Below are 21,599 nucleotides of genomic sequence, written 5' to 3' on the forward strand. Positions count from 1 at the left end.
CTCTTTGGGACTTTCTCTGCCCTCACATACCCTCCAACCATCCCTAATTTCCTAGGACATTCACGGAATTACAGAAGCCATCCAGGTTTCTGATTTGATCCCAGAATGTCCCAGTGATGGCATTCTCTTGCATGAGCCAGCGGCATCAAAAGACATGCATCCTGATTTCCAACAGGGGAATGTTGGAGGGTATGGCATTGTAGCTCCCAGGCATCCTTCTCCACTTCTTTGATCCTGCTGTTTCTCTTGGTCTAGTTTACAGAGTCCATTTTTGTATGCTAAACACAATTGCGTGCTACACACACAAGCATTTTCCCCCAATATAATGCCTTTTTGTATGTTATTTTCACTAATGTGTGCCTTCATGCCTGTATTTCTCCTATTTATATAAACTCATCATATGGCTGGAGACCTGCATCACAAAATTCAGAGAAGTGTGGATTTCAAAGGCTGTTTCTCTTTCCATATAGTTTCTGGAATTTTAAATTGCAGAGATTCATCTTCAAACTGTTTTTAATGTTACATTTTACATTGTTGTGACCCATCTTGTTGCCTCATGGTGCAGGGTGGGTAATGATCCTCTTCATCATCAAATTTCTAACCCATCTTTAAAATAGCCTCAAGCAAATCAACAAAACTCAGCTTAAATATTTAACTGAACTTTAATTATTTTGCCTACTCACAAAAACAACTTTTACAATGACATTTCTGAGTACTCATGTTATTCTGAAAAGCCTTTTACATACTCTCAAGTATAAATATTCTGATACAAACCCCTACAAAATTAACCAAAGCCCAGCCCCTTGCGCTCACATTCGGAGGGGTGCAGTGGTGATGCTTGTGTGTTTTACAAAGCATGCCTTGGCATTTCTAGTTACATCTAGGTCAATGGAGTCAAAGGACTTTTACCGGGAGCAACAGAAACCCTGGAGTGGGGTCATATTGGCCTTTGGTTTTGTATCACCATCAGAGGCAGCACTCATAGCAAGCTGCCTTATACTGAGTCAGAACATTGAACCGTCTTGCTCAGCATTATCTACACTGATTGGCAGCAGCTCTCCAAGGATTCAGACAGGGAACATTCCTAGCCCTACCTGAAGATGCTGGGAACTGAATCTGGGACCTTCTACACATGAATTAGATGTTCTGCCATGGAGCCACAGCCCTATGCCATAAAGGAAAGCTGATTGGTTAACCTATGATGAAAATTTCATGGCAAGGGTTTCCTCCAGTTGCAGTGTCCTGCACTGTTGGCTTATAATGATTATGAAGCTATTGGTTGCTTGAGATGTGGCCACCAATAATATTAGAGAGGGTTGCGTAGGTAAGGAGTTGGCAAGCTGCAATATCCCATTGTGCTAGCTAAGCTGTCCTGTGCAACTGCGAACAAGTCCATGGATTTAGCCCTTCATACCAAATCAGACTTGACTTTGAAAATCCTTGGGATTCCTGTATTGTAGGGGGTTGGACTAGAAGACCTTGGGCTCCCTTCCAGCTCTATAATTTTGTGATTCTCTGAAGCTAGGGAGAGAGTATTGTTGGTGAGCAGAAACGTTGGCCATAGTTTTCCAGGCGATTCAACCAAGCTTGCTTTTTCTTCTCATTCCAGGAGTAGGAGTTTGCAGCAGGAGCATCTTACCTTGCGTGCTGTGCTTAATATTCTTTAATTGTTTCATCTACTTCTAGATATATGTTTTATGCATAAATTATACATTTGCCATAAAAAAAACATTCAGAGTCACATGAGTCAAATTCAGTTCTTAAAGAAAATGAGAGGAAACACAGCAATCAAAACAGAACCCACCAAGCATTCACAGAACTCATAGAAAAGAACATATTAAAACAATATAGAAGTATATATTAAGCTTTCGATTAAAACAAATTATCCGGGTATTTGATATATGCATATTCTATGCTGTGAGGAAAGTTTAATGGTGTTTGGTAACACATGGACCTCTAGTGCATTACCATGACTTGTATACCATCACAATTTTTCCTCCTTCTCAAAAAGAAGTATAGTCAGCACTGGAGAAGACCTGCCCATCCACATCTGTCAGAGTCTTCTGGTGTGTTTATTTTGAGTTGGGAAGGAGATGAAATGATTCCGCTTTTAAACGGTGATCCTGTTTTCTAGGGCAGCAAGCTTCTTGGACACGGCTTCCAGTGAGCAAGAATTAAGGAACAGTCCTGGGTTATTTCAGAGAAGTGTGGAGACGAAAAGCCTCTGAAAGGGTTAGGCTGATTTAGATCAGTTGGATTTTTAAAAAAATCCCCCCAAATAGTGCTGGCTCAGACTAGTTGGACACAATGCAAGAAGCTGCATTAGACCCAGTGGTCCATCTAACACAGTACTCCTGAGCTCAGTACTGCTGAGTACTGCTGCATGTTCTGGCTCTTATGGGAAATGGGGATTTTAGCAAGAGCCACTTGTTATGCAGAATTGAGAAAGTTGGAAATGCTCAACTTGCCTCTTCTGCATCAGTACTGAAGATAGAAAAGCCCATCCTCCTTTGCAACTAGGGATGTAAGAAGACATAGTTTCCCATTCTACCCTGTCTTCAATGCATGCAGCAATGTTCCCTTTCCACTGCAGTTCATCTTCCACCAAAAGCTATGTTATTGGCAAATTTACATCTATACCACTGTCATTAGGATATTCCACCCCATTCATTTCAATGCAAAGGAAACAAAATGGAAATGGAGAATGCTAATATTATCTGTTATGTATCACTCGTGGGTGAAATAAACAACGGCAAATACTGGCCATATTCACTGGGTTGATTTCTGTTCTGGATATGCAACAAGTAAACAAATATCAGCATTTTCTGTTTGTTTCTCTTTTTGTAGGAATTCTCCACCATCCCTATCAACTGATGAACCTACCTGGAAAAACAAGTGTTACCATCCGGCCACCTAGTTGATTTCCCAGAGAGGTGACTCACCCAGTAACCTAAAGTTTATTCCTTCCATAAACAACTCAGCACACACCCAAAATATACTCTTTTCCAAATAACTCTCAAAGGATATGTTTCCGTGTCAGTGCCTTTATGAGGTTGTCTACCTTTGTCTGGAACTTCACAATGGCTTCACATTCACATGGATCTTCTTCTGAGGAAGAGAAAACAAAGCCATTCAATGAATCATACACTGGATAGATTCTCCTGGCTGGACATGAGTGGAAGCACTTAGAATCATAGAATTGGAAGGGAACCCAATGCAGGAATCTCAACTAAAGCATCCAAGACAGATGGCCATCTAACCTGTGCTGAAAAACCTCCAAGGAAGAAGAGTCCACCACCTTCTGAGGGAGTCCGTTCCACTATCAAACAGGTCTTATCAGCAGAAAGCTCACAGAGGTTTTGGGATAATGGTTAAAGACACATGTATCTTGCCAGTAAAGCAGTATATATCCAAGGTGTGTGTGTGTGTGTGTGTGTGTGTGTGTGTGTGTGTGTGTGTGTGTGTTTTGATTCTGTTCCTCCATCATTTTTTTTTGGACAAAAGGGTTGTGTTAGATCAGTCTTCTCCAACCTGCTGCTGCCCTCCAGATGGTTTTGACTACAACTCCCATCACCCTCAGCCAACGTGAGCAATGCTCAGGGATTATAGGAGTTGTAGTCCAAAGCATTTGGAGGGCAGCATAGAGGGGAAGGCTGAGTCAGAGGAACCTCCCTTGCGGCTCATACTGCCCCCTGCCAATGGACTGTATGGGTTTGTGGTGTCGCTAGGCTGTACTGCCATAGTAGTTATTGTGCCTCGTGTTGCACATTTATTTGCCAGAGTAGCCAGGGTTAGAGGATTGTGCTGTAAACATACCAGGCATGACCTTCCTTACCAACACAGATTTTACTTTGTAGTTTCTTTCCAATTTGGTTGATGGTTCTGAAATCGGCAGTGTAAAAGTAATGCTCTCCCACCGGATCTGAGGCAATTTCTTTAAGTTCGTCTTCAACAGCATTGCCTACTCCAACAGCGAACATCTTGTAACCTGAAACAAGCAAGAATTGCTAATCTGCCGTTCTACTTTGGGAAAGAACAGCCAATCCTTTTATGCCAGGCTGAGGAACACGACAGTAAACCATGGTTTAGTGCTATGTGAATGAGCAAACATGCTGTGCTCTCCTCCTCTGGCACAAAGAAGGGATCAGAAGTATCTATGTTCTGGTTTAAACTAAGCAGAGTTTCTAGTTATTTGTGAACTAGAGACGGGTTTTTATCCTGCCTTGTTAACAAACCACAGCTTGAACTAACCAGTTTCCCCAGTTCAAATCTAACCCGAAAAACCTTCCTGGATACTTTAAGCCAGGACACACACACACTTCTACTCTCCTCAAAGCAAAGTGGGGAGAGGAGGTCAGAATGTATGACCCTGACTCTTAATTCGTTTCCTTCATGTAGCCTTAAACGATGGTTTAGCATTCAGTCTTTAATGCTCCACACTGTGGTTTAATCTTTGTTTATAAACCAGGAAACCAGAGTATAACCCTGGTTGCATATCCTAGTTTGGAAACTACAGTTTTCTAGTTTGGATACAGTGGGAAACTCTGGTTTAATAAACCTTGAAAGTCTTGCAAACTGGTGCATAAGTGATAGAAGGAGGGAAGGGGGAAAGTGAGCACACATGTATAACACTCATTCTTGGTCTAAGAAACCATGGTTTATGAGACTGAGATCATTGGGTTATATCCAACATTAGACATACTCAGAGGAGACTCATTGAAATGAATGGACCTAGGTTACTCATGTCCTTTCATTTCAGTGTGTCTGCTCCACGTACGACTAATGTTGGATACAGGCCATTATATCTTAATCAGGCCATCGCAAAACAGTGGTACTAAATTATGAAAACCTACCTAGTTCTTTGGCTTTCTTGGCAGCATCATTGATGTAATCTTGTGACCGGCCATCAGTGAAGACAATTGCTACCTTGGGGACTCCAGGCCTTGCACCACTGGAGATGGCAAAGGAACTGTCCACTAGGAATTTCAAAGCTTGGCCAGTCATGGTGCCTTTCTCCATGTAAGACATCCTTCTCACTGCTGCTTTGATGTCCTTCTTGTTCTTGTATTGCCCCAGTGGAAATTCCTGCCTTACTGAACTAGAATACTGGACCAGGCCCACATGTGCATTCCTGTCCGACACATCTAGGGAATCCACTATCTGGTTGATGAACCTCTTCACCAGCTCAAAGTTCTCTGGCCTCACACTCTTTGACCCATCAATCAGGAAGACAAGGTCCGTGGCGCCTCCTCCACTGCAGGCTGGGGAGAAAAGAAGGGGGGGGCCAGAAAGCTGGAGCTAGTCATCTTTTTCATTTAAAGAAACACACTTTTTAAAATTGAAGGGGGACCCTTTTCAATTACGAAGGCCACATTCCTTTCTTGCTCTGGGTGGTGATCTGGGGCTGCCTTAACTCATTCCAACTGAACCTCAAGTCAACTCTGATTGGCCCAAATCAGTTCAGGATCCAGGATTCAGCTAGACCTGTTGCACAGCCTTAGTTTCTACAGGAGCTCACACAGCCATCTGTATACTCCATCCATGTAAGCAAGAAACATTCCCAGAGTTCAGGAATGCATTCACAACCAGGCAAGAACACTCAAGGCAGTTGCATGGTGGGGTTGGTGAGGGCCAGTGTCTCTGAAGGGTTTGTGGCCTGGGGAGAGCCTCAAGGGCCAGATACAGAGGGGGCTTGAATATAACCCTGAGGCCTGATGTTCCCCATCCCTGTTTTAAAGGCTGAATTTAGCCAACATATATGGCTGATTAAGTCAACATTCTTCATTCCAGATATAAGGAAACAGTTGTCCTCCAGATGTTACATGGTCAGAGATGATGGGATCTGGAATTCAGCAACATCTGAAGGGCCACAGGTTCCCAGTCCCATTTAGTTCCATCAAACTCAGTGGGTTAAGTTCCTACCCTTCAACATTTCTCCGATGAGAGTAGGGAATTCTTATTCTCTCCATTCCAACATTTCTCCAATAAAAATAGGGATGTCCTAAGGAAAAGTGGGACATTCTAGGATCAAATGAGAAACTGGGACAGCTTCTGTTAATCTGGGACTGTCCCTGGAAAACAGAGGCATTTGGAGAGTCTGTAACTTAGGCCAGTGTGGTCGATTTCCGTGGTAAATAGCAGGCAAGCAGGTCCTAATCCATACGGGTTGCAGTGAGGCTTTAACCCTTTGCCCTCTGTTGCAATCCCAATCTAGATGGGGGGGCTTGTTTGTACTAAACCAAAAGCTTCCATTGGGGCAAATGGGAGCTTACATTCTAATGCAAACAGCAGGCAAGTGTGATTCAGACAGGACCTTGGGCCAGGTGCAATGTTAAAGCCATCCATATAATACAACATTATGTCAGAGCTCCAATCTGGATCAGGGAGAAGTTGTGTCCATAATTTACATCTCACCTTGTTTGACCCTCTCCGGTCTCTTGAAAATGAGATACAAAGCACAAGAGAGACTCAAAGGCTATGTAAGCAGCTCTTGAAAGTACTCATTCTCAGAAAGGAAATGAGGGAAAGTCATTTCGACTGGCATGAGTTCGAGATGTTAGATACTGATCCAGTCTACTTCCCTCTCTTTTGTGTTATGGAACCTTCCCAAGTCCCAGCTTCCCAAAACTGAGTTGGTTGTGTTTCAGCTATTGGATACTATTCCTAGTTCAGCCACTGGCTAGGTTTTTCTAAAGTTTACTCAAGGAGGTTATACATTTCAGTGGTCACCTTGTTCTGCCAGGGGAAGTTGGTGCAAAGTTTTAAACTGGGCGATCTATACTCCTTGTTGCTTTTACAGCTCTTTGGAGTCCATTGGAGAAGGTTACTTAAGGATTCCAGAAGTGACGCAAGCAATGTAGTTATGCTTGTGGAGGGGGGAAAGGAGGTGTTGCAGGGAGTGCCCTGGACAAAGCATTCATGCAGCAGCAGGCCCATGGCCCTGTGAGAATGAGCTGCTTGTATCACCTCATTGCAAATATGGCCCCTAATCCACCCTACCTATGACTCTCCTGGCACATGGAAGTCCAAGGGAATGATGGTTTAAGAGACGCAGAAACAATGTAAGTGGTCTTAACTAGAGGAAAGGACCTGCTTCTTGGACAAGTGTCTCAATGTGCTCATGGAGGGAGAATATTGCAAGAATATGCAGCTCATGAGTCTTTAGTGCAGAGGCAGCACATGTAGTGCTTATCAGACTCTCTGAGACTACGACTCCCATCATGTCTAATCTTGGCCATGCAGGCTGGGACTGATAGGAGTTGGAGTCCAAAATATCTGGACTACCTCTAAGGTTCACTAAGGGCATCTTTTCCCCCCTGCAAGATTGTGTTCCCAGCACTTTTCCCTGATACAATGCACTTTTTATACTTTGGTGAATTGCAGTGCAACTTTTGCATAAGTGTAAATTTCAAAGTGTGAGTTAATTAGTTTCTCACAAAAATGCAAACAAAATTTAATTTCTCCCCCGTTTTTAACTTAAGCCAATTAGATCTAGTTGTTCCCTGGTGGTCTGAAGAGAGCAAATCTTTGCCTTCTTCTATGCGAAATCTCTTTAGGTATTAGAAGAGTACTATCAGGTCCCCCTGTGGCCTTCTCTTCTCCAGCCTAAAACTACCCAGTTCTTTCAACCTTTCCTCATATGACTTGTTTTCCATATTCCTGACCATCTTCATTGCCCTCCTCTGAACTCATTCCCATTTGTCCTCAGTAAAGATGGAACATTTGTGGCTCTTCAGATTTTGTTAGACTACAACTCCCATCATTCCTAGGGTGTGGCCATGCTTGTTTGGGAAGATGGGAGTTGGGAGTCCAACAACATCTGGAGGACCACAGGTGCCCCATCTCTGGTCTGCAACACCCTTCTTAAAGCACATCATCTACAACCACTGGTGACCAAAACCACGGTTCTAGATGAACCCCTCAAGCAGTGGCAAGGACAGATATGAAGAGCAATTAAACAACCTGCATATTTTGTGTCACGTGTATGCTTGCAAACTTGAGATTAAGATCAGGAAGATGGCATGCTTCCTGAACGTTGAAATTTGCATGCATTCAAAACATTAGCCCACTCTACCAAGTTGAGAACAACATTATTTACCACTGCAGGTTTTTCCATCAGTGTTAAGTGTGAACCCCTCTTTACATGCACAGGTATAAGAAGCCCCTGCACTGACACAGATCTGCTGGCAATCGTGGTCTCCAGTGGCACACAGGTCTGACACAGCTGCAAAATAATAACATGCAAAGTTAAAACATATATTTATACTGGCAGAAAGTACCCGACGTTGCTCAGGAATTCTAAGAAACCAAAGGCGTTGGAACACTTCCATCCACTATTTTGATTGCGCAGACACAGGTGACTGTGAGGGTACAGTTGTGGTGATGGGGCTGGCAGCAGCATGGGTGCGAGAAAGGGGTCAGAGAGGGGGTGGAAGAATCTGGATTTGCAGTGGGATAGCATCATTGTTGGGCATTTTGCCTACAATGGGGAAATGACTTGTGCTGGCCCTGCTGGCACCCTCCAGATGTTTTAGACTACAACTCCCATCACCCCTGACTATTGGCCATGCTGGTGAAGACTGATGGGAGTTGTGGTCCAAAATACATGCTTTGTGAAGCCTTGTACCAAAAGTGGATTACATGAATTTCTTTTGCTTGGTAATTTCCAATGTACAACTTTGCTTCTTGCGCTGAGGGTAAGAACAGTCTCTGGCCCTTGGGTTGTATACAACCAAGTTCTACTTAGAGTAGACCCATGGAAATTAATTTCCTTAAATTAGTTGTGCCCTTTCATTTTATATATATATATATTCTGTTTTACAATTTAAAAATATTCATTTAAACAACCTTAAAATATCAACGACTTCCCTTCTTCTCTTTCTATGGTTTATTTTGTATAACATAAATCCCCGCATATTTTACAAAAACTAAAGCATTCAATATTCCATTACTGCATCCATCAAAACTTATTTACACTGTTGAATTTATCTTAATGCTGCCTAAGTTTTCAAGTGTACACAACTCCCCCCAAATATATTCAATAAACATTTTCCAATCTTCTTTAAACATACGTTCTTCTTGTTCTCATATTCTATATGTTAGGTCCGCAAGTTGCACATATTCCATCAGTTTAAGTTGCCATTCTTCTTTAGTTGGGATCTCGCTCATTTTCCATTTTGGGGCTAACAAAACATGGGCCGCAGTAGTGGCATACATAAAAAACCTTTTTTGACACCTGGAAATTTCCATCTGAGTTATCCCCAACAAAAACAACTCTGTTTTTTTGGTGTGTTTTTTTAAAACATTTTTTTAATTCATTATGAATTATTTCCCAATACTCTTTTACCCTTTTACAGGTCCACCACATATAAGTTCCATATGTTGTGCCCTTTAATTTCAGTGGGTCTGTTCTGACTAATGTTGGATGCAACCTCTTATTTCGCAGCACAAGACTTCCTTAACAACTTACCGCAGAATGCCTCCTGAAACTTCTTGGTCAGCTTCTCAATGACACTGTAGCTCTCCACATAATCCACATGCTCATCCAGAGGTGGGCTGGCCATCTGTCGCAAAGTGTGCATGTCCACACGGCCCACGCCAATGGCAAAAATTTCAATCCCAAGTGCTCGGGCCCTCGCTGACACATCCTTCACCCCATCCTGGGGGCGTCCATCTGTCACTACAATGGCTACCTGTGGGTAAGAGAGTGGCAAAGGACTCTCCAGCTGCACACAGTACTGCTTATTCATTCATGTATTTTATTTAATTACTATATTTATATCCTGGGGTTCAGGGTTGCTTGCAACAGTTCAAAATATCACTTACAAAATTCAGAATAATAAAGCGAACTACTGAAAATAATAATCAAAATGCATCACCACACATTTTAAATCAGCAGTTAAAGTGCAATTTGCCCTGACAGCAGCCCAGTGATCAGTATTGTTTGCTCCTTAGTTTCTAAAGGCCTGTCTAAAATAGGAAGGTCTGAGCCTTTTGGTGGAAAGAGAGCGAGGAGGGAGACAATCTCACCTCCCTTGGGAGGGAATTTCACAGTATGGGAGCAGCTACAAAAAAGGCTCTATCTCCTGTCACCACCAACCAGGCTTCTGATGATGATGGGACCAAGAGATAGTGCTCACTTGAGCATCTTAGCACCTAGGCAGGTTCCTATAGGGAGATATATTTCAGGCAGCCAGGTCACAACCTTCCCAATTCTGCCTTCACTTGGATGGCATCTATCCTGAAGCACATGGGTCAGCAAACTAAGGCCCATAGGCCGGATCAGGCCCAATTGCCTTCTGGATCCAGCCCGCGGATGATCCAGGAATTGCCACGTGGATCGCCAGCACGCGTGTTCTTTCCCTCTCCCTCCCTCTGCCTCACACGGCAGCAGTGGTGCCTCCTTCCTCCCTCCTGCTGGCTTCTCCTTGCCCTGCCTAGAGGAGGAAGGGGGCTGGGCTTTGTTGGCACCAGCAGCAGCAGTGCTTGAGCGGCCACCATTTTAAGCAGCCCCTCTCTGGAGCCCTTTTGCGCACCACTCATCGTCCTGCTGCCCCCACCGCCAATCCCTGCCACTCGCAAGACACAGGTAAGTAGTCACCAGGGCTCTTGGTACTCTTGCAGCATTATTATTTTTTTCAAAATATAGCCTGGCCCCCCACAAGGTCTGAGGGACAGTGGACTGCCCCCCGCTGAAAAAGTTTGCTGACCCCTGCTGAAGCACATCATGCTATCAGAGTCAGTTCTTCTACTCAGCTTGCTCAACCTTTAATTGGAACCAATAATAATCCCATTTTCCTATAAACAATCAATCACAGAAGTTATTGAGTCTACACCACCAGGAACACGCACCATTGCATATATTATGAAAGAGCTGTATTTAGTTTTTACAGCAGAATATTTTACAAATCCAACTGGATTTGTAAGGGAGTACAAGATTCAGCCTTAGTAACCTTTGGAGACAAGAGAAATAGTGGGTGGTAGTCATATGTTGGAATTTTATGTTATAAGAATTAGAAATGAGAGCAGCCACATGCTTTAAGGATGCCAATGGTTCACCAGATAGGAATGCAAACACGAGTTAAACCTGCTTAAACCAAAGACCCCATGTTGCTCAGTCACTTTGCTTGTTTAGTCTTCGGTCACGTGGTTTTTGGTTTCTTGGAAAGTGTGTTTATAAGCCTTCTAAGTCCTCCAGACAATATTTACCTTGAATATATATATATATATATATATATATATATATATATATATATATGCACTCAGACCCACAGTTTTAAAGTATGGACCTGTGCCTAGACAGCATAGGGCAAAAGCTAAGTGTGAATCAGTTGTGTGCAGTCAGTGGACTAAGGGTCTAGGCTAGTCCCCTAAAGTATTAAAGCCTAGCACCTTCTTCCCAAAGCCCCAGGAAGCTTCTGCCCAGCTTAGGCAGGGAGGTGCATTGCTCATGTGTGTGATGTCGGGACACCACATGCATGATGTCAGGAACCCCCAATCATCCTCACAATCTGGAGCCTCTAACTGTTCCCCTCTAACTGTTCCCCTCTGAAAAATTTCACTGCATGCCACTATTGTAGACGAACCCTTAGTTTCAAGTTGAAAGCAACTGGCAGGGGAAGGGTTATGCACTCTTTCCTGTCCTGTCCCTTCTTACATGCAAACCACACTTCCCAAAGGCATTTTCCATTGTATTCAAGGCTTCATCGCATATGGCTACAATGTACCCTGTATTTTGCTTCTTAAAACTGAACAAGGATCATAGCACTCAGTGCAATGCCCCTTGTTTGCCAGAAGAGAGAGCCATTTATTTAACAAATTGGGTGGGGGAGACACGGAGTAGAGGGGCTTCCCTTGCACACAGAATGTGTGTGAGAGAGAGGTGGGGGTGGTTTTCAACTTGTCGATTAAAACAAATCAAAATCAGCCTTCCACAATATGACAGAGACTTTTACACAGCAGTTTCAACCCGACCTCCAAAAATATTGCAATTTATTTACTATTTATTTAGAGCATGTGCCATTAAGCTTTCCAGAGTGGCTTACAGAGTTAAAATGAGACTGCCCCCTGCTTGCTGGCTTACGTGATTAAGAAAAACAACACAACACGTAAAGGAAAAGGGGGGTGGAGGGAAGGGAATCAAACTCTTGGCAGGTCAGGTAAATCTGGGTCTTGTCACTTTTTCCAGTTCATTTTGGCACAGGTCTGAAAACAGACCAATTTTTTAAAGAAAGATTTCTTCTGGGTGTTGAAATCTCATGCAGCTAAGGGAAAAGCCAACTTCCTTCACATCCTACAACACAGGAAAAAGCAGTTTACTAATAGTATATCCACATTCATCATAAGGACTGTAGCCTTCTAAGGAGCTGCCTTCCCCCTGGATCTTTCCAGGATATTCCTTCCGTAAATTTCCATCTATCTCTTTATAGCCTTTAGGTAAAGGAGCCACAAAGTTCAAAGAGCCTGTTCAATTTCTTATGTAAGCCTATGTTTGCTATGGGCGTAGGTCACATCCATGCCATACTTTTAAAGCCCTCTTATACCACTGTAAGGGACGCAGGTGGCACTGTGGGTTAAACCACAGAGCCTAGGACTTGCCGATCAGAAGGTCAGCAGTTTGAATCCCAGTCAGGGGGTGAGCTCCCGTTGCTCGGTCCCTGCTCCTGCCAACCTAGCAGTTTGAAAGCACGTCAAAGTGCAAGTAGATAAATAGGAACCGCTCTGGCAGGAAGATAAACTGCGTTTCCGTGTACTGCCCTGGTTCGCCAGAAGCGGCTTAGTCATGCTGGCCACATGACCCGGAAGCTGTATGCCGGCTCCCTCGGCCAATAAAGTGAGATAAGCACCGCAACCCCAGAGTCGGTCACAACTGGACCTAATGATCAGGGGTCCCTTTACCTTTTATACCACTGCAGCAGTCATGGATTACCCCAAAGAAACCTGAGAGCTATAGTTTCTTAAGGGTACTGACTTTACAGACCTACAATTCCCAGAAAGCCCAGCAACCTACAGTTCCCAGTATTCTCTATTACTGTTAAAGTGGTATAAGTGTATTTTAAATGTATGGTGCAGCTGTGAGCATAGAAACCACGCCAGAAAATGGGGCCAGGGGAGAGACAGAGAGAGAGTTGGCAACAGCAGCTTGCCACAGTGGCTTTGTTCTACTTCCACTGTTGGAGGAAAACAGCAAAGTCAAATGCAATACTCTCTGAGCTAGCCAGAATTCCACAGTCCCATTTGCCCTCACTGCTGCATGACTCTGCAAAGCCCCCCAAATTGATTTGGGGCCTGGATCTGTATTGGTTCATCCCTGGATTGTCCCAGGTCATATTGGGGCTACTGCAAAACAGTAGATTGAACCCTGAACCAGATTGCGGTGGTGGAGGGGAGAGCTGTGCATAATCCTGCTCTTTAAGTTTAAGGTGGACTTGAAATGAGCAGCCTTTCAAATAGAGGATGCCTCTGAACAGAGGGCTGTCCTCTCTAAAGTAGAACACATGGCCAACCTGGCAGACACAATTCTATATATTGTCTTTTCATAAAACGATATTATGCTAAACCTAATGGCTTGGAATACACTTAATCCATATCACCGTGAAATTTAAACTCGAGGGGTTTAAAGGCAAGGGGTTGTCAGCCGAGATGGGGCTCTTTTGCTCTCCTAAAGGACAAAGACCTCCACAGTCCACAGAGTTCCTTTCAGCAAGCTAAAAGGTCCCTTCAACTGTATGTAACAATATCTTTATTTCGGCACCTTTTCTATCCCTGTAAAAAGGGAAAATAATACAGTCTGGGAATGTTTCGCCCTGCAGGTTATGAAAACCTGAAAACAGAGACTGGAAGCTGCTTTCCACGTTTCAAAAATAATCCACCTAAGAATCTGCTCTTGGGCTTCACCAAAATGCAGACAACACATCACTCTTGTTTAGGTTCAAGTATTAAGGTTTTATGGAGCAGGGATGGCACAGGAAGAATCTGGCATCACCAAAATGGATATAGAAGGCAATGAGCTGGATGCAGATTGAGCTGAACTTTGTTCTTATTAAAATCAACATGACTGAAGTTTAACTCAGCTAACTTGGAGCTGCGTCTAATGTTAGCCATATGCTCAGAGTGAGCTCACTGAAATTAATGGACGTGGAAAACTTAGGTCCATTAATTTCAGCAGGTCTACTCCATGCAAAGCTTAGTCTCATAGAGAATCACAGAATCATAAAACTGCAGAGTTGGAAAGGACTCCAATGGTACTTAGTCCAACACCCTGAAATGCAGGAACTACAGCCAAGGAATCTGTAACAGGTGGTCTTCCAACCTCTTCTTAAAAAAACCCAGTGAAGGAGAATCACCACTTCTGCTTCACTGAAGGTTGAATGGCCATCCAGAGAAGGGCTTTGCATGCCAAATGTCCCAGGTTCAATACGCCGCATCTCCAAGTCAGTACTTCCAAGAGATACTCCTCTTTTAAATCCTGGAGAGCCACTGCCAGGAAGTACAGACAACATTAGCCTAGATCAGGTGTCAGGGAACTGGCATCGAAGCTAGAGGTGGAGGGAAGGCTCTCAAATGATGCTGGAGAAGGGCCCAGCAGGGAGAGAGGCAGCTCAACAGATGGGGAAGCAAATCAGTGCAACACCCGGGATAAAGGGGGGCAGATGGGGGAATCGGTGAGAGGGCTCCAGGACTCTTCACCGGACACCAGCGGGGAGAGCACGGGTCCTCCGCTACACACGCCCTCCCTGCGCAGAAGACTTCTGCGCAGGGAGAGTAGGAGGAGACTTGGCGTCAAACAACTTTTATGTTGGAAAAGGTTTAAGAAACGCCCACTGACGGATTCTGCTAGCGACTGAGGCAGCCACGAAGTGAAGGGCTGTCCAGACAGAAAGGTTTAACCAGGCAACATAGCCAGGAGAGGCGGCAACTTACGCACGAGCAACCCCATACTCATTACATCAGGGATCAGCAGACCTTTTCAGCAGGGGGCCTGTCCACTGTCCCTCAGACCTTGAGGGGGGCTGGACTATATTTTGGGGAAAGAAAAGAAAAAAGAACAAATTCCTATGCCCCACAAATAACCCAGAGATGCATTTTAAATAAAAGGACACATTCTATTCATGTAAAAACACGCTGATTCCCAGACCATCCGTGGGCCGGATTTAGAAGGAGATTGGGCCAGATCTGGCCCCTGGGCTTTAGTTTGCCTACCCATGGCCTAGATGGATTGATAGTCTGATTCAGTCTAAGTCAGCCTCCTGTGAGACATTATTGAAGAGTTGTATCCCGTCTCTTTTCTTCCAGAATAAAATGTGTCAATACTCACCATGAAGTTGTTAGAGTAACTGCCACACTTTTAACCAGTGCTTTTCTTCTGGGGGGGAGATGCTGGTACTGTGTACCCTTGAGTACCCCCAGAAAGAAAGAAAAAGGACTGGTTGTATCTATAACACAGCTATAAAAAAAGCCACTTATACTACATTAACTTCGCAATGCAAGACCCTTGCTACATTAAATGAAAAGCGAGCCAGGAGCGAAGGCATTGTGGCTGCAGCATTACTCCTGACATGACAGTTTTGCTTAAGAAGTGACTTGAGTTTGTACTGAGTGGAAGTATAAATAAATAAATAAAAGCGTTTCTGGGCAACCACACGTTATTCCTTCTATCAAGTTCCCTTTCCTCTCATAACCAAAGCTCACTCTTCTCCAGCCAATCAAGCACAGCTGCAAAGTTATTCTCCTACTCCCCAAGTGAATTAAAGAAGGCAATTAAAGAAGGCAAAAGGGTTCAATACTTGGTGTCCCCAGCTAGGGTTGGGAATGTCCTCTGCCTTAAACCCTGGAAAGCTGCTACCAGTCAGTGTAGGCAATGCTGAGTTAAAGTAGCATATATAAAGTAGCTTCCTGTGCTCTTGTTTTTGGTAGCTCACCCTCACAGCACCAAAATAGCCTGACTTAGCCCTGTGTAAACAGCTACTGTTTCATCTTATCCCATTTCCTAGCTTATCACTTCCCCATTTTTTCTCACCTCCCTGTACTCGTATTAGGTTTTTCCATGATAACTTGTACAGAACTACTTTTTAAAAAGAAGTCCAAATGCTGATTGGAAGACTGGACTTAAAAACAACCATTGTGCCCTGAAAATCATCTCTTTGAACTCCTCAGATGAGCTCATCAGGGGGGTCTTTTTTGGACCGATTCTGTGGATATCTGAATTTAATGACATTCCAGAGCTCCACTCAAATGTCTTTCCAGCTTTTTCAGAAAGCGAAACATGAAGCTGCCCCGTGCCGAGTTGAGCTGCTAGTCTACTCCAGTGATTGGGATAGGCTCTCAGATATTGTTGGACTCCAGTTCCCATCAGCCCCTGCCAACATGGCCAATGGTCAAGGATGATGGAAGTTGGAGTTCAGTGACTCCACACCCCTAATTTGCTCCACTGGCACAGAGATGAGGGGAAACGCTTGCCCAGCACCTGCTACCTGTGTTTGAATGTGAGGCCTTCCTTCTGCACACAAAGCACATGTTCTACTGCTGAACTGTCACCCACCCCTAACAAAACTGGTATTCCATAGAAGGGTCAAATTAAAAACCCAAGCAGAGTTGTGGCCTGACTTAGGCATAATTTTTACCTTGTTCTACATAAGGGCCATTCTGATAAGGAAAACCCAGGTTGCTTTTGGCAAGGGGAGTCTGCCTGGAGCTGAAATTAGGAAATAATTGGATAAGCAGAAAACAGAAGTGGTGTAGCGGGGGCCGTTGTGGGGACAAAAGTGTAAATTAAAATGACTGCAAACAGTCATTCAAGCATGAAATTATATCCCTCTCCCAGGAATTCCTGCTACAAAGAACGGGCAAACTGAAGTAAGCAGACACTAGGGGACAGGACGGGACAAAGGATTTCCCCTAATAGATTCTTTGTCCCCTGCTTTCCATAGAGGTGTTGGCCAAAATTTCTGCATATTTTGTTTTATTTTGTCAGCTGTCTCTCCAAGCTTATATTTCTCAAAAATGTACAGAAAGCAAAGTTCATCCTAGAAGTTGCTTGCTGTTTTCTTTCTTTTTTCTTTTGCTATTTACGACTTCATTTTTAAAATTTATATACCACTTAAACCCACAATTTCAAAGCAGTGTAGAGTAGGGATACAGCCAGGAATAGGCAAATTTCAGTTCCAGTTTTTCCTTTTTCCATTCTTAAGCTGCATTCTCCACATTGCCACACCAGTATGTAATTCTTAAAAATGAAAAAAGAAGTCCTCATGAAAAGTCATCAGGATTTTAGTGCTAATTCCTCCTCGTATACAGGTTTTTGCAAAGCAATTTCCCCTAAAATAATGCATTTCTATGCACATTTATCCCAGTGCAGGAATTATTATACACATTGCTTAAGTGGAGAACTTGATTGCAAAATTCAGAGAAGTCCAAATGTTGAAATATGGCTGCGTTTTGGTTCCCATATTGTTTCAGGAACTGTGAATTAGCTAGGTTCACTTTTAAATCCAAACTGAATCAAATTTCTCCCCCCGCTCCAGATACAGCATAAAATCAGCCCCTTCCATATCTGCCTAGATAGCCTGCTTATTCCATTTGGCAGGAACTATTTATCCAATCTTATATTTTTGCAAGAAAGGTTAGAAAGCAAACAGGAGGCACAAAGGTTCTTGCAAGTCCACACAGTTTCCGTACCTTGTTAATCTCTGGAGATCTCACTCGGGCGCCTTCGACCTCACTGAATGCTCTGTTGATTGCAAACTGGATAGCCAGGCCTGTCATGGTCCCAGTGGAGAGTGGTTCGATCTTGCGAACAGCTTGCAGCAGGCTGGCCTTGGTACGGTGAGTCTTGAGGGACAATTCATTCTTGACTGCACTGGCGTAGTTGATGACGCCAACCCGTGTAGCATTTGGTCCCACATCAAGTGACTCAATGACCTTGGACAAGAAGACCTTGACTTGCTCAAATTCATTGGGGCGCACACTTCGGGAACTGTCAACGATGAAGAGCAGGTCTGTAGGTCTTGTCCTACATTGGACACCTGCGTGAGGAAAATGAAGAGCCCTTTTCAGCCTTGAGAATACTCAATTTGGAAGTAAGCTCCACTGAGCTCTGTAAGGCTGAGTCTCAGGTATATAGATGGCACAGGATTGCAACCTTAGCATCCTCCTTATATTAAAACCGTATTTTATTTTGCTACTGTTCAATCCACTAAGTAAGTGAAATCAAGAGAACTGGGATAAATCTTTGCAATCTTTCAGACCATCATCTGAAAGGTGTACTAAAAGCAAACACTTGGACATGCTTTGGGGGAATTTCTAGGGTTGTCTTTCTTGGTTGTAAGCATTGCCTGTGTTCAGATGGCATCATATGGTATCATTATGAAGGAGTGAGGAAGTACCCCTCCTCCAAAAATACCTGGAAGTGACCACCATACTTCACCATCCCTGTAACTAAGTTAGCTATGTCTGTCACCCATGACCACTACAGGTATCCATGTTCAGAGGACGTATTCTTCATAGTAACCTGTGTTCTGGGGACAGGAGATTGCTATCAACTTAGTGCACTTCTGAGAAGCCAGAGACATCTGTCTGGCCCCTTCTGAAAGCAAAACTCCCTTACCTGATGCATGCAGATGATTTCCTACATTGGAAATGTTCTTATTGCTTTTTGCTCACGAGACTAGTCCCCCAGAAAAGCTAAAATGTGATTAGAGAATGCTTTGTGCTGGTCATAGAGCAGAAGGTATTGGGAATTGGTGGTCTTCCAGATGCTGTTTGATTCCAACTCCCATCAGCCCTACCCATAGGCACCAACTCCTAGGGGTTGAAGCACTTTGGGCTCCCCAGTATTTATTTGTTTATTGAGGGGGTTGGGCTGACCATTGTTCAGAGGGCAGAGGAGGGTGAGCACAGAGCTGGGCGTGGCGCAGCTTCGGTGACTTGTGGCTCCTCCTGCTGCCCTTGTGTGGCAGGGGAAGGGGGGATGGGAGCTGCTGGCCGCTGGGACTGTGCTGCTGCTGCGTTTGGCTCCACCCCCTGAGTCCTTGCAACGTTGCATGCATGCCTAATGTCGGGCCCCCACAATCGTATTTAAAAGTTGGCGCCTCTGGCCCTGCCCAATACGGCCAATAGGGATGATGATATACCTATCATCATAGTTCATATAGTTCAGCACTATCTGGAGAGCCAAAAATTCCACACTGGAAGCTGCATTATACTGAGTCAGACCATTGATCAATCTAGCTAAATATTGCCAGCACCAACTGGCAGCAGCTCTCCAGGATTTCAGACCAGAGTGTATCTTCATCCTACCTGGAAATGTTGGAGATCAAATTTAGGAACTTCTGCATGCAGATATTGGCATTTCCCTAGTAACAATATGCTAAGCACTGTGGAATGTCTCTGGAAAGTCCAAGAAACAGCAGGACAGGAAGGCAATGGAATCACTGGTATTCAATGCAAGATTGACTCTGAGATAGGAATTCCCTTTAAGTGTCTCGCCTGGTAGCCACTTATGGACATAGCCTACACATGTCTATCTGCTGCATCCATGGTTTTCTGGATGAGACAATTAGCTGTAACAACTGAATCAGTGTGAACGGAAATTCTTTTTCAAGGATGGTAATGCTCAAACTACTCACATGCCTGCTCTCAGATCCTTTGCTTGAACTGCTACTGTTATTCAAAGAATAGCCATAGGAAGATGCCTTATACTGAGCCATCTAGCACAGTTATTGTCTACACTGACTGGCAGTGGCTCTGCAGGGTTTGTCTCCCAGCCCTACCTGGAGATGTTGGGGATTGGATGTAGGACTGTCTGCATGTTCTGCCACTGAGCAAAGCTATTTCTTTTGCCCTCCTACTGAGCTAAGGGGGGGGGGAATGGCCAGGTGATTTGTTACTATGCATCCTACCATGTAGAAGATGGAGAAGATGTACTTGCTAGTAAGCCAGGTGTCCCCCATCTTTTATTTGTGCATCTGGTTCTTTCTGCCTATGTGCAGAACCATACTCAGACGTCTTACTGAATCCAAAAAAAGGCTTACTTCCAGGGAATGGGGGTTAGGACTGCAACCTTAGCTGAGTGACTCGTTTCTCAAAAGATGTTCTTCCCCACAGAAGCACCTGACTCACTCCAAACAAGAATGAAATCTCTTGTACTGGTATCTGAAACAGGCAAAGTCTGAGAACAAGACAGATGCTTGTGTGTACCAGGAAAATGAATACTGCTGCTCTGTTAGATCTAGGTGTGTGTGCCTTCATCTCAGCTGCTAATTCCAAAATAAAGAAGCAAGCAGTAACAGAGAAGAGAGCCTTGCAAGTGTCCTTGCCCTAGGAGAATATCCACACTCTCAGCCAACCGACATGCATGCATTTTCTCACAATTCGCAAATCTTGCTATGCTTTAATTCCCTTCTCTGTTGCCCTAGCCTGCTGGCCCAGGTGGAATGGAAAGGACTGACAAATTCATTTGCATTACTTACCTCTCAGCTGAGGAGGGACCCCATTAACTCCCTGCTCCTGAAAAAGCAGCAGCACAGAGATCAGGAAGCCAGGGAAAAATGCTGTCATGATGGCTGGACTGAAGGCAGAGAGTAGAGTGGCAGGCACCGGCTTTGGCCCTGAGGTATTAATGGGCCACTCCTCAGAAAGGCAGCAAGCCAACCTATAGCATGTGTGAATGATGGGGTGGAGGTGGGAGGGAGGAGATTGAATGGAAGTGTGGAAGGACAGATATTGACAAGGAAAAGTCCCTTGGCCCTTCCCATTGCCTGGACTTGCGACAACAGCCTCATTGCTTGACTAGGAAGTGGGAAGTAGTAAAAGCGACCAGAAAGGGACCTGGAATGCAGGGAATTTGAGACCTGAACAGTGAAGCCAGTCACATCCATCTGAAGGGAAAGGGCTTTAATCTGCCAATCACCAGCTTCAATCTAGCCTGGGGTCTGCCACAGTAAGTAAACTGTCTCCAGCGAGTTGGGCCAAAGACCTTTCCGCGTTGGAGACCACTAGGGACAGGGACAGGATGGAGTTGGGTGGGTTGCATAAAAATAGCTGCACGGGCACACAGAATGTTAGGGGAGGGAAATGTAGGCATGAAGAAACAGCAGTTTTCTTATTAATTCTGACTAGGAGGTCTCAAAAGGAGAGCACGTGGATTTTTCACAATGGGGAGGTTGGGGGCGTAAGACGATACAGGAATTAGAAAAGGAATCAATTTGCATGACACTTTCCTACGTTAAAGACATCCTTTCAATGTATTGTGAAGCGAGGGAAGAGAGAGGGAGGAGGAAGAGACAAGACAGAGAGCTGCCTAGAAATATGCCTCTTTCATACAACAAAAGGAAACGAGTATATATGAACCCCTGAAGCAAAGCGAACAACCTCTGGTCTATTCTATAATCCATTTCCCATTTAGAATCCATTTCATGGAAAAAGCATGTAGTCTGTTTCACTAGAAACCACCGGTGATGTTTCAATTATGGTGACCCATACTTGAGTCATATCGTGCTCTGTCATGTGCTCTACATGGGGCTGCCTTTGAAAATGACATGAAAAACCTCCCGAATGATGCAGCCAAGTTGGATATCAGAAGCATGTTAATACATTATAAA

The 21,599-nt window shown here is 44.2% G+C and overlaps 1 protein-coding gene across 2 annotated transcripts; it reads right to left on the minus strand.

The window, feature by feature from the left end:
* Positions 1-679: 679 nt before the first annotated feature.
* On the minus strand, positions 680-20,701 carry MATN1 (matrilin 1). Of its 2 annotated transcripts, none has more exons than XM_083511366.1 (8): positions 20,469-20,701; positions 17,677-18,023; positions 9,470-9,692; positions 8,099-8,224; positions 4,854-5,261; positions 3,836-3,988; positions 3,028-3,105; positions 680-2,163 (listed from the first exon to the last, which is right to left on the minus strand). In XM_083511366.1, the coding sequence occupies exons 1-8, from the start codon at positions 20,554-20,556 to the stop codon at positions 2,111-2,113; spliced, it is 1,476 nt and encodes a 491-aa protein (XP_083367492.1). In that variant the 5' UTR covers positions 20,557-20,701; the 3' UTR covers positions 680-2,110. The 2 variants fall into 2 exon arrangements, with proteins under 2 accessions (XP_083367492.1, XP_083367491.1); XM_083511365.1 differs by having other exon boundaries at positions 3,028-3,108.
* Positions 20,702-21,599: the final 898 nt, after the last annotated feature.

The sequence above is a fragment of the Podarcis liolepis genome (assembly GCF_965112155.1).
Source record: "Podarcis liolepis genome assembly, chromosome: 7".
Taxonomy (NCBI): Eukaryota; Metazoa; Chordata; class Lepidosauria; order Squamata; family Lacertidae; genus Podarcis; species Podarcis liolepis.

Excerpts from the sequence above, each read along its gene's own strand:
- MATN1 (XM_083511365.1), bottom strand. The coding sequence starts at position 20,556 with ATGACAGCATTTTTCCCTGGCTTCCTGATCTCTGTGCTGCTGCTTTTT. Across the intron at positions 18,024-20,468 it reads GGTCCCTCCTCAGCTGAGAG|GTGTCCAATGTAGGACAAGA; the intron begins GTAAGTAATGCA and ends TTCCTCACGCAG. Across the intron at positions 8,225-9,469 it reads GTTTCAGGAGGCATTCTGCG|CTGTGTCAGACCTGTGTGCC; the intron begins GTAAGTTGTTAA and ends ATTATTTTGCAG.